Source organism: Sciurus carolinensis, chromosome 14, assembly GCF_902686445.1.
Source record: "Sciurus carolinensis chromosome 14, mSciCar1.2, whole genome shotgun sequence".
Lineage (NCBI taxonomy): Eukaryota > Metazoa > Chordata > Mammalia > Rodentia > Sciuridae > Sciurus > Sciurus carolinensis.
In genome coordinates, this window is record NC_062226.1 from 36,670,646 (window position 1) to 36,684,622 (window position 13,977).

Sequence of the window (13,977 nt, forward strand, 5' to 3'; positions counted from 1 at the left end):
GTCTCAAAAAAGATGGTCCCAGTTGGCTTTGAACTCACAATCCTCCTGCCTTAGCCTCTTGAGCAGCTGGGGTTATAAGTATGCACCACCGTGCCCAGTGAAATCTTATTTGTGATCAAATTTTTATTTTTAAAACAACTTGGAAAATGAAAATCACTCTAAAAATGTTTAAATGACAACTTCAACTTTAATTAATAAATAACTTCATGCAAATGTCACATTTTTTCCTTAATATATAGGTATATATATCTATATAAAATATATTGTCAGCTAAGGAAGAGCCAAATAATAAAATGATTATCCATATAATCCATCACTCATTCAACATTGCTGTTATACTATTTTATCATCTGACTATACATATGTATAAACATGTTTTGCTTTTTTTTTTTCCCTGAATCATTTGCAAGTTAGCGATATCTTCCATTGTTGGTCTCACACTGTACTGCTGTAATACCAATTATATTCATTCTATTGTAGTACCAATATGACTGCCAGGTTAATTTTTTTAATGGACCTTTCACAATGTCACTCTTAATTAAGGGTCTACAATGGCTTCCTACTATTCCAACTAAAAATTTCCAAGTCTTTTTTTCTAGCCTTCCCTTCCCTAAACTTCATTTACTTTCAATAAGGAAAATCTACAATTATCTGGAACAGTCTTCTGCCTAAAGTGCTTCATGTCCCTTTCCTGATGATCTAAATTCCAAACATCTTTCAATGTTTCTTTTCCAACAACTTCAGGCCATATTGACTTGGGGGTTGATTAAGAGCCAACATTTTTTTTTTTTGGTAGTATTGGAAGATTGACAGGGGTGCTCTATCACTGAACTACATCCCCAGATCTTTTTATTTTTTTATTTTGAGACTGGGTCTGGCTAAGTTGCCTTGAATTTATGATCAGCCTCCAGTTACTGGGATTATAGGCATGTACTACAGCAAGACCCTACTATTCTAGGTAGAATTGGAATCTTTAATTTTTTTCTAGTCATTTCATATGAGTTATTTTGGAATCCCCAGATTGATTGATCTTGGTACACCAAGCACAGTACCCCAAACTGTTTGGGGTACTAGGGATTGAACTCAGGACCTTGCACATGCTACCCAAGTGCTCTACCACTGAGCTACATCTACAGGCCACAAAATGGATCTTTTATTCAAGGATTAACAATATTAATAATGTTGTTATACAATACTTTTTTAACAGAAAAAAAAAGTACAAGTTTTTTTCCTCACTGTATTCTCTCACTACCACATATCATATAGTGACCCGCTCATAATTTAGTAAATATGATTGTTTTGGCCTAGGTCAAAACATATATTGGAGACAATCAAGTACTCAGGCAAGAGAGAAACAGTCAGTTGGTAGTAGGTATAGAAGGTCAAGAAGAATTGTAACTGGGGAAGCTGAAGTTTTATTGGAAGTACAGAAAACATGAGTAAAAAGAGGAAATTAAAGAGAAGCAGTAAAAGAGAGAGAAGCTAGCTATTTGTAAAAACAGTCTTGTTCCTGACAACTTTCCAGTTTCCCCAGCAATCCCTGAGGTAGAGGTGTGCTGAATTTCCCACTCATGGTTTTCTATGAGATTTCCTGTTAAAGGTCACATAGCCAGTCCCCTAATCAGAGCTACCATTGGTTCTGTTTGTTGGGGTCAAAACCTTAAACCTTAACCCTAACATTCATCATTATGTAACAACTAAAGCAAAAGGCGCTTCTGAAATTCTCTTATATATGCTAATAGCCAGCATTCTTGGATAATTTTCTCCCCCACTCAGTGCTACAAGGCTCCCATTCATAAACAAGGGATCTAAAAGTATGAAATCTGGCTCTCAGTGGTATAACCCTTGGTCAGAATGAATCTCTTAATACTCCACTTTTCTTGTAGTCTTCATGTTATCTATGTTCTTAATAGCATCCAGCACATTATACACTACAATACTTCATGAATATCATATGATTTTTCCTGAAATATATTCCTTAGATGTACTTGAATTATATATAACTACAAATACAAAATAGCAATGTAGATAGTATACATTTGGAGGTAATATTTAATGTCTGAATTTCCCACAATACTGTAAGTCCCATGAAAGTAGAAATCATGTCTGTTTTTGCTTTTATTTTATACCTATGTTTATTATGGTATCTGGTACTATTAACAGATTATATTTGTTAAATAGGTAACTGACAGGTATAAAATTTAGCTTAAAAAGCAATGGACACAGGCAATTTTTCCTAACACCCATCTTAAACATTTTTTTTAAATGTAAAAAAACTGTTTGGGGTACTAGGGATTGAACTCAGGACCTTGCACATGCTACCCAAGTGCTCTACCACTGAGCTACATCTACAGGCCACAAAATGGATCTTGGTTCTACTTCCATCTTACCTGTCAATTCTCAAACCTGCTCCTTCCTGTGTTTCCTACCTTGGTAAATGGCATCAACTTTTAGTAAACTGCTCAAAATTCAAAAACAAAGCAACAAAAACCTACCAGTAACTTTAATTCTTCCTTCTCTCAATTCCCATATCCAACTTATCAACAATATCTTGAATCTCTCCTCTTCTACTTCCACCACGACTCTCCTCTAAGTCACCATTCTCTCTTGCTTGGACTACCACAATGCCTTCTAGACACCTGGCATTTACTCTTGCCCATTATAATAATTTCCCACCCATTTAGCAGCAAGGGTGATCTAAAATATAAATTAAATCATGTCTCTCTCATTTAAAACTCTGTTGGTTTCTATCTGTACACAGAATACAATCCTCACATGACTTCTTGCAAAGGTTAGCACCTAGTGATATGGTACTCTCTTGCCCACTAAGCTCCAACCACACAGACCTTCTGGTCTTTATGCCTTAAGGTCTCTGCTCTTCCTGGACCCCACCTCTGTCTTTCAGAAGGATAGTGCCTTCCTGGCCTTCAGATCTTAACTTTAAACTTCACCTTTCAAAGAGACTGCTCTTGTCAGCTCTAAGTAACCATTCAGCCTCCACACACACAATTCTCTCACCATTTGCTTTAGTTTTTTCATAGTATACTTATCACACCCAGAGAAGATTTTATTATCTATTTTCCCTCCTTTAGAATGTAAAGCTCCTTGAGAGCAGCAGCTCTGCACTTAGAACAGTGCCTGACATACAGCAACCATCAGTATTTAAAAAAAATTTTTTTTAGTTGTTTATTTATTTATATGCAGTGCTGAGAATTGAATCCAGTGTCTCACACACTAGGCAAGCATGCTACCACTGAGCTACACCCCCAGCCTTTTGATAAACAAAAAAGAGTATATTTTGCTCTTTTAAAAGCCACATTTATGGCAGCAGTGCACATCTGAAATCCCAGGAGCTTGGGAGGCTGAGACAGGAAGATTTCGAATTTAAAGCCAGCCTCAACAACTTAGTGAGGCCCTAAGCAACTCAGCGAGACCCTGTCTCTAAACAAAATATAAAAAAGGACTGGGGATGTGGCTCAGTGGGTAAGCGCCCCTGGGTTCAATCCTAGGTATCTGCCCCCCCCAATAAAAGGGGTACATTTTTAATATATAAAACCCATGTCCTTGACATCTTCCCCCTTTCTTCTTTGAATGGTATATAGTTAAAAGTATGATTAATGAAAGATTGCTTAAGTCTATGGATACAAGATAGGAACTTTTAGTAATATACCATAATAAACTATCTTATCGTTAGGTCCATGATTAGTCCTAGCTCTTTCCATTGTGAGCCAAGACACTGCATTGGGAAGAGAATCTGCTTTTTATTACTTTTATTCAGATAGGCGTTTTCTTTTTCTTATTTAAAATTCATTACATTCTTTTTCAGGATTCTAGACTATTATGTAATTCCTTAAATGTCAACTTGTTGCAACTTGGCCCTTAAAGTTACATCTTTTTCTTACAAAATATCTTAAATAGAAACAGAGCTACTACCAGGTGCCACAAGACTGCACCTTAAGGTCCCATCCTACCCTCCAAAGAGAAAATCAGCTAATAAGTAGTATCACTCCATTACCTACATCCCATGAGTATAGGAATAATCAGGGCAATATAAAAGAGGGGGTAGTGACCTGTAAAGTTTTATGCTGGAGGAGACAGAAGGACCCAATCTTTGACAGACAGAAGACTGTCTGTGCAGGCATATAAGCCAGGCCTTCATTGAAAGACAATTTAATAATTGTGTTCTCAATTTCTGTTTAGAATTGAAGAACATTTTCTGCACTTTCTACAATGCACAGTAGAAGCCTTTGTCTACTATATTACTCAATGTTCTTTATGTAAAGAACCAGGCAATATAAGCTTCCTAGAATTTAGTACAAGGATTTTAAGATTAAATCTGTTTTGTTTTGTTTTTTTGGGTGCTGGGAATCAAACCCAGGGCCTTGTGCTTGCAAGGCAAGCACTCTACTGACTGAGCTATCTCCCCAGCCCCAAGATTAAATCTGGAATTTTTCTCTTTATCAAACAACACAAATTGTATCAGGTCATGAACTTTTAGAGTTAGAAGGGCTGTTAAAAATCAACTAGCCCAGCATTTTCTAAAGTGCACTTTAGGTATTATGAAGAAAAAAGTTTTATGACCCAATGATTATTTTTTCTGTAATAATTTTGAGATAATTCCCATACCATGCAATTCACCCTTTTAAGATGTATAATTCAGGTTTTTTTTTTTAGTATATTCAGAGTTGTGCAACCATCACCACTGTTTATTTTAGAATATTTTCAGTCCTCCAAAAAGAAACTCTACACTCCTGAACAGTCATTCTCTATTCCCCCAGCAAACCAGTGTTTTTACCAAAGGAATCCTTGGACCCTTTATTGTGAATCTAATGTATTTTGTGAATTTATAAGACGAGGTCCAATGTGCAGTGTTTCCCAAACATATTCAGTAGCTAACATTTCAGTGTTTACTATGCTAAATACGATGTATTACTTCAATTAATTCTTATAATAAAATCCAGGAGGTGCTATATATAATAAATGTGGGTATCAGACAAAAAATTAAGGCTAAGTAACTTTCTCCATTACTCTTAATCACTTCACTCTACAACTTTCCATTGAACTGAGTAGCTGTGGATGAGAATGGACAACTAGCACGCTATGGACCAAATATTTGTAAGTGCTTTAGTTCAATCTCTTTTAACTTAGTGAGAAATGGGGTTCACAAAGGTAAGTTGAGTTAGCCAAGAATACATACTATTCTTTCTCTTTTTTCTTTGGTTTCTGAGCTAATTTACAGGTAAATTTAGAACCCAATTACAGTTAACTAATCCAAGGTTCTTGACACAATTTTCTCCCCCTTTAAATGCCTTCCTTTTTTTTTTTTTTTTTTTTAAATCTTTATTTTTAACATTGCAGATTACCTTAAAACCTGTAGAGTTTGACTTTGCCTTTTCTAGGGGGTCTCTCTCTGAAAGCAATGCACTCCTCCATCACTGTTGTTAATAGGAACCCTGCCATCTTTCGATGGTTAGTATAATTAGGAGGCCATCACTCAATTTTGCCCCCATCCCAGGTGGATGTCATCTCCCTCTGTGCACAAACAGTTCTGTATCTCCTCTGGACACTTCTGCCTTGAATTCAAGCAACTCCTGTTGTATCCTACTTCCTAACCTGTGCTCTGCTGGAGAGCAGGAGTTAGCAACAAATCTGAATGACCAGCAAGCAGGAGACAACTATAAGCATTGCAGTTTCCTATTCAGCCTTAGTTTAACTCCTTTAGAGCAAGGACCAACTCTCCTCCAGCCCGCCAGCACCAGAGAGCAGGGTTTACTGATTTTTAATGTCTCCCGCTCAACCCTGTCCGACACAGCACGGTGGGGCCCACCAGAGCTCTCCGACACCGAGGACGGTCTTTCGGAACCAAGTAAGGGTCAAGTAACAAGTGACAATAACTGGCCTGGGCAGCGGTAAGGAGGCTGCACATCTGAAATCCCGCCCAACCCTCGCGACGATCCTGAGGGAAGGCATTTTACCGTTTTCTGACAAGGACCAGAGCCTGGCGAGGGGTATCAGGACAGGGCAGGGGGCCCACGTCTGGTAGGTGACAGAGCAAGGCCTCGAACCCAGGTCACCGGCCCCAGTTCAGAAGATCTTCGGGGCGCAGAGGGCGAGAGTGGGGAGGGGCCTTGATGCGCCCCGAGTCGGCAACAGGTCCTGACTGCCGCGACCTCCGGACCCTGGGTCACCGGACGTGGGCCGGGTCTGGGGTCGCGCTCACCCCCGCCCCCTGCCCCGCGCCATCTTGGAGTGCTGAGGCGGCCGCTCCGGATCGCCCCGCACCGCTGCTCCGGTAGTTACTCACCCGCGCTGCCCGGGGCCAGGCCCCCCGCCACCTCCGCGACCCCGAGCCACGGCCAGCAGAAGCAGCAGCGTGCCTCGGAGGGAGGCCCGGACGTTCGCCATGTCCGGGCCGGGCGGGTCCGGAGCGGCGGGATGCTCGGACCCAGCCTGGCCGCCGCCGCCGCTCGCTTCAGGACCCGCCCCCGGCGCCCTGACCCTTCGCTGATTGGCTGTGGCGCGCTCAAGCCCCGCCCTCGGTCTCACAGAGTTTCCAAACCCTCCTGGGGGCGGCAACGCGCCCGGGACCCCGGCCCTTTGTTAGAGCCCAGCTGTGTATCGGTATTATCTGCAGCCTTCCAAGCAGCGTTCTCCAAGAGCAGAGTCAGAGGCCGTCAGAAGTGGACAGGCCCTTGGAACGCCTCTGCCACTCCCAAGGTTTACAGATGGCGCCACTGAAGCTCAGAGAGACTGACGGTGAAGACCACACTGCACGTTCGCCTGAGAACCAGGGAAGGGCTAAGTCAATGCTGAACCGCAGGGGCTTCTCCCTGTCTAGTACTCTCAGTGACAACTCTCAATATCCTTTCTACGGAAGTGCTACCTCAAACCGAAGAAGGCGTGTCACCTGATCTCCCCAAATGCTGAAGGGCTCTGCCACCGACACGGTCCCCAGACAAGGGCCAGAGGCACGGATTCACCACCAAAGCCGTTGGCACATATACGTTCACAGTGCCTTTAGTGTACTCTTAATACCTATTTCCTTCAGGAAAAGAGTGGGTGAGTGGGTGAGGCTCGTGGGACTACACGTGGAGCCTGAATGTCGGACTGTGGAGTTCAGACGTTGTTCAAGAGACAATTTGATTGGACTGGGGGTGTAGCTCAGTGGTAGAGCGCTTGCCTGTCATCTGTGAGGTCCTGGATTCTGTCTCCAACACTGGGGGTGGGGTGGGGGGGAAGACAATTTGAAGGTGCCCCACCCCTAATGATGACAGCCGCTGTGGAGAATGTTTGAAAGTGTCTGCTAGCTATTAAAGCCAATTAATTGTGTAGATCTCTCCTGCCCCCCTGAACAAATAGTACATCCATTTTTGAATCATCTTGCTGTTCAGGGATAAAACTAATAGCTTTTCCCCCATTATTTCCAGTTTCCCTCTATTAAGACCACTAGAAGCAGTTAGTTTTCCCATGGGACAGAGAATTGCAGCATAATGTAATAGAAAGAGCAAGGGTTTAACACATTCCCGAGTCCTTAATTGCATTCTACCTAACTAGTTCCTGTGACCACGGGCAAAGTCATTTAACTTCTTAGTTCTTTATTTTTTCTTAGCCTTCTTGGGAAGAGTAAAGAACATACTGTATTTCAAATGTTTAACACAGTATTTAACAAAGTGAATAACGTTAACACTTTTGAAATGTAATGAGAGATCTACCACTTAGGTCAAAGGACCAACAAACTAGACTCCTTTCCCACCTTGCTCCCTACTCCTCAAGAGATATGAATCAGAAAGTCTAGACAGTCCAATATGGTAACTAGGAGTGATGTGTGGCTAGTCCAATCTGAAATGTGCTGAAACCAATCTTTAAAGGTTTAGTAAGAAAACAAGAATGTAAAATATATGAAAATCAATTCACCTGTTTCTTTTACTTTTTAAAAAGACTTTATTTTTTAGAACAGTTTTGTGTTCAGGGCAAAATTGAGTGAAAGGTAGGGAAGGCATATGTTCCCTACCTCTCTTGTGCACAGCCTCCCCATTAATCATCCAACACCAAAGAGGTTCATCTGTGACCATCAATGAACCCACACTGACATATCAACCAAAGTCTATAGCTTACACAAGAATTCACTTAGTGTTGTACATTCTGTGGGCTTTGACAAATGTATAATGATGTGTATCCACTGTTTTTCAAAATGTCGCTGTTAGAAAAAGAATACATGTGTGGTTCATCTTGGGATTCACATTATACTTCTATTGGACAGTGCTGGAATAACCATTTTTAATTTTTAAAAAGATTAATGCTTAGAGATTAGTGTGGCACTTTTAAAATTTTATTCACCAATGATTTTGTCCTATCTATTTTAGATTTAAAAACTCATCAAATATATCATCAAATCTTTAGATTAGTGGTTATGTGATATATTTTCTCTATGGATTTACTATTAACCTCTCTGTGTCCTTATATTTAAAGTCGGATAGTAAAAACCCTGTAGGTGGGTCTTACTTATTTTTCTTTTTAATCTAATCTGACGATATCAGTCTTTTAAATGGAGTATTTAGAACATTGGGATTTAATATAATTATTGATATGGTTGTGTTAGAGTTTACTATTTTGCTATGTTTTGTATTTGCTGTATTTGTTCCTTTTTCTATTTTTTTTTCACTTTTTCTCTTCTACCTTCTTTTGGAATAATAGAATGTTTGTTGTTTTTATGATTCATTTTATCCCCACTATTGGCTTATTAGCTCTACCTTGTTTTTTTTTTTAGTAGTTGCTCTAGGGGTGCTTATTTTATTATATCATAGTGTGCCTTCAAATAATAAATGTCACTTCATGTAAAATGTAAAAATACTGCAACACTATACTTCCATTTCCCCTTCCCATCTTAGTGCTAATGTCATAATTTTGCTGCCACATATAATTATTTTGCTTTAAGCAGTCAACTACTTTTAAAAGAGATTATAAAATGAGAAATAATTTCTTTTGTATTTGCCAACATATTAACCATTTCTAATGTTTTCATTCATTTGTATAGATCCAATTTTTCTCTGATATTGCTTTTCTGCTGCCTGAGTACTACCTTTGACCTTTATTATAATTCAGGTATACTTGCAATAAATTATCTCAGCTTTCATTTGTCTGGAAAAGTCTTTGTCTTCACTTAAAAATTTTTTTAAATAGAATTCAAGTTTGACATATTTTTTCCTTTATCACTTTAAAGATATCATTCAATTGTCTTCTGGCTTGCATAATTTCAGTTAAAAAGTTTTGTCATTCTTATCTTCAATCTTCTGTATACTACACCTGTTCTCTCTCTTGTCTGCTTTAAAAGTTTATTGTTTTTAGGAGATATACTGGGGAATGATATTGACCAAACTGTATTGTTATGTTGGGTGCATGTACAAATACGTAGCAATAAACCCCAGTATTATGTATAATTGTAATAAACCAATAAAAAGTATGAAAAATAAAATTTGTTGTTTCTAAACCACTAGTGTTCAGCAATTTGATTACAATGTACTTTGGTGTGATTCTCTTTTTGTTCACCCTATTTCAATTATGTCAAGATACTGGGACTTGTGGGTTTGTATTCCCAGTGAGTTTGAAAACTTTTAGTTATTAATTCCATTAATTTTTTTGTTTTGTTTTGTTTTGCCTCTCCTGATCGCTTCTAAACATAGTTACATTGGTAACTGAGTCTCTCTCTCTCTCTCTCTCTCTCTCTCTCTCTCTTCCCCCTCTCTCCCTCTCTCTCTCTCTCTCTCTCTCTCTCTCTCTCTCTCTCTCTCTCTCTCTCTCTCCCCGCCCTCTCTCTCATGCTAGGAATTGAACCCAGTGTTGCTTTACCACTAAGGCCACATCCCCAGTTCTTCTTATTTTTTATTTTGAGACAGGGTCTCACTAAGTTGCTGAGGCTGGTCTCAAACTTGTGATCCTCCTGCTCTATTTAGCCTCCTGAATCACTGGGATTATAGACATTTTCCAACATGCCTGACTCGTTCATATTTTTCCCCCAGCCTTTTTTCCTCTTATCTTTCAGGGTGAATAGTTTTTGTTGATATGTCTTCAAGTTCACTGTTCTTTTCTCTGCAGTATATCATATGTTATTAATTTTATACAATACATTTTATTTTCAGGTACTACATTTTTCATCTATAGAAGTTCCCTTTATATCTTTTTATATCTTCATTCCCTTCCTGATTATGTTCATGCTTTCCTTTACATCCTTCAACATATTTATAATATTTATGATAGCTATTTTCATGTCCTTGTCAGATAATTCTATCATTTCCATATCCATTTATACTAATAGACTTTGCTCCTAGTTATGAATATTTTCCTGCTTCTTTACATGCTAAATAAATTTTTTTTTCCATGCTGGGGATTGAACCCAGGGCCTTGTGCTTGCAAGGCAAGTAGTCTACCAACTGAACTATATCTCTAGTCCCTAAACAAATTTTGATTGCATTGCATACAGGGTAAATTTTATAGTTTGAGTGCTAAATTTCTATTCATGTCTATTCCTTTAAAGAATGTTACTTTTTTTTTGGCATGTAGTTAAGTTACTTGTGGATCTGCTGAGATCACTCATTTGTTTCTTCAGTGTGACTGTATTTCCCTTTACATGAGTAAATATGTGTATGACAGTGCTTTAAACTACTTCCAACATCTGGGTAGTCTTGGCAATGATTTCTAATGACTTTTAGAATTTTTTAATCTTGATAATTGTTTATATTTTACAATTTATTCACATGACTAATAAAGTTTTACTTTTTGCTGGGCCTTGGATATGCTTCTTACCTTTTGATATAGCCCTCTTCACTCTGAGGCCTATTTTCTTTTTTAATTCTTTTGTTGTAGGTGGACACAATATCTTTATATTTTTTATTTTTTATGTGGTGCTTGTCAGATAATTCTATCATTTTATATCCATTTATACTAATAGACTTTTCTCCTGGTTATGAATATTTTCCTGCTTCTTTACATGCTAAATAAAACTTTTTTTCCATGCTGGGGATCAAACCCAGGGCCTCACGCATGCTAGGCAAGCGCTCTACCACTGAGCTACAACCCCAGCCCCAGGACATGCTTCTTATATAAGAGCTTGGTTCCAACCATTAAGGCAAGGCCGTCACTGCAGCAGAAAAAAATGGACACTATAGAAATAAAACCAAATGGAAATTCTAATTTTATGAGTAAAGTACAATAAATTAACTAAATATTCAGCATATTGGGAATGGCAAAATAAAGGATAATTTAACTTGAGGCTAAACTAGCAAAAATTAGAGAAGGGGGGAAGATTGAAAGAAAAATCTTTCATGACTGTGGGACAATATTAAGAGGTTTTAAATATTTCATAATTGGTGTCCCAGAGGGAGAGGAGAATGAATAGGGTAGAAAAAAATTGAAAGACTAATAGCTGAAAATTTTTCCAAGTTTGGTGAAAACATCAATTTTCAGACCCCAAAAGCTTATTGTACCCAAAGTACAAGTTCAAAGAAAGCTTCAGTCTAGACACATCATAGTCAAACTGCTGGAAGCTGGAAACCAGAGAAAAAATCTTATACTTAGCCCAAGAAATGTGACTTTTTTTCATATTAAAAATAATAATACAGATGAGGAAATAATGGAGGTCACTTTCAGTCACCTCCATTGCTAGCATTGTAGTCCTTCATGTCTTACCTGGAATGTTGCAATAGCTTCCTGATGGATCTCCTTTCATCCTTTCCCACAAACCTCTATTTTCAATATAGTGATTATTTAAAGGAACTTAGTTTATGTTATTCTTCTCTTCAGAACTCTCCAAAGCCTTCCTATTTCACTCAAGGAAAAGTCAAATTCATTACAATAGTCCTCAAGATCTTTTCTTTAAAATTTTTTTTAGATGTTTGATAGACAATTTATTTATTTATTTATGTGCGGTGCTGAGGACCAAACCCTGTGCCTCGCATATGCTAGGCAAGTGCTCTACCACTGAGCCACAACCCCACCCTGGTCCTCAAGATCTTGCACTCTAGCCTCTTTCTCTAATCTCTCTGACCTCACTGCCTACCATCCCTGACTCAATCATTCATCAGCTCCAACCAGTCTGCTCTGCGCCCTTGTTCAATTGCTCCATGTATCTTGTGCCTCAGGACACTTAGACTTGGAGTCTCTTCTGCCTAGAAACCATTTCTCCCAGATAGTTACATGATTCTTCCTCTTTTTTAAGTCTTAAATGGCCTTTCTTCATTGTTCTCCTTAAAATTATGACTCAACCCTACCCCCGCACTCCTTTTCCCCTTTTTACACTTTATCTTTTAAAAAGCCATTAAAAGAGTCATTTTTACCTCTTAACATACTCGATAGGTTTTTAATATATGCATATAAAATATATACATATTCTTACATATATTATAATAGTATATATTATAAAATATTTACTTTTCCTGATGTTTTGGTTGTTATTGTCTGTCTCACTACTTATGGGCACAAAGTACTCATTTCTTTAGGTATGATCATTAGAATTAAAAAGTAGACAGAGAGAACAACTCTTAGCTTTTTGGTTTGAAAAGCTAAGACATATGAAATTCCAGGCATTGTGGTTTTAAGAGAAAATTGTTTAAAAATATCAGAACTCAGCCTGAAAGATTGAGATCATTTTATATATATAGACATGGAAGAATACTGTGATCAGTCAGATAGAGTCCCTCCCATCCTCAGCAGTCCCCAAAAATGTAATTCCCTCTGGTGCACTAGAGGAGAAGAAGGGGTTACTTGTGAGGAACACAGTGGGGTAGAACCTTCAGGAAGGCTTGAGAATATGAAATAAGGGATCTGAGACTCACTTCCCATATGGAGTTCAGGGAAGTAACAGATCTTATAAAGTTCCCTGCACTCAACATGATGTGGGAGTAGAATATGTGTCTCCTGTTCCCCACTGAAGAACAGCTGAATGTTTTCTATGCCCTACAAGAGGGTGGAGGTACAAGTAGAGAGAGCTGAGATCCTGAAAAGACCTCGAGATCAGAATGAGGAGCCTATAGCTTTTATTTGCATGTCCTGTGCAACTGGATACCACATGAAAATGCAGGTGTCATCAGAGATTGATGATGACAACTGAGGACCAGATGTCCTGTCTTCTTTCCAGTCACAATGACTGGCTTTGACTCTATATATTCCTCGCAAAGCAAGGGATAGTGTTTGGGAGCAACATTTACCAAACTCAGATGTCACTGACCTGAGATGAAATCTTAGTCAATCTAAACAAATACCCCAAAACCCAAACAAAAAATCCAGCAAAATAGCAACAACACCACCAAAAATGTTTTAGTTAATCAACATGAAGGGGATGTCAGTTGACTATTCATTGAAGATCTGGGTACTAGAAGTTGTTACTTGGGAGCAACTGCCCAGACACACACAATATTTTCCAGTTCTAAGTATGTCATGTTTACTATTAGTGTAATAACTGGGAATGTTGCCTTGGAAAACAAAGTGTCCTCGTGCCTTGGGGCAGAATTGGCCTATCTGACATCCCATTGACTCCTATAATTAGCTCTCAGAAGAGGAAGAAAAGTTCTACCCAAGACATCCAACAATAACATGTTATAAAATCTAGCACGCTATAAAATCCTGGAGCCTCTAATGAGCCCTCTAAAAACATGAGCCTATGAGTATGAAATTACTCCTGTTCTCTACTCTATTTGCTTATTTGTTTCAACAATTTTCAAACTTAAAAAGTTATTTTTTTTTTTTAGCAATGGGATCCTTTTTCCACATTAAAAAAAAAAATTATACTTGAGATTGAACTCAGGAGTGTTTAACTACTGAACCATATCCCCAGTGGCCCCTGCCCCCTTTTAAAATTTTTTTTTCCCGACAGGGTCTCACTAAGTTGCTCAGGGCCTCAATAAGTTGCTGAGGCTGGCTTTGAACTTGTGATCCTCTTGCCTCAGCCTCCCAAGCCACTGGGATTACAGGTATGAGCCACCATGC

General features: G+C 38.6%; 1 protein-coding gene across 1 annotated transcript in view; it reads right to left on the bottom strand.

The window, feature by feature from the left end:
* The window catches only part of Reck (reversion inducing cysteine rich protein with kazal motifs), a 98,036-nt gene that overhangs the window by 76,820 nt on the left and 7,239 nt on the right, over positions 1-13,977 (bottom strand). Inside the window, exon 2 of the mRNA XM_047523994.1 lies at positions 6,305-6,535. Within this exon, the coding sequence (XP_047379950.1) occupies positions 6,305-6,535 (231 nt within the window). The remainder of the gene's footprint in view (positions 1-6,304; positions 6,536-13,977) is intronic.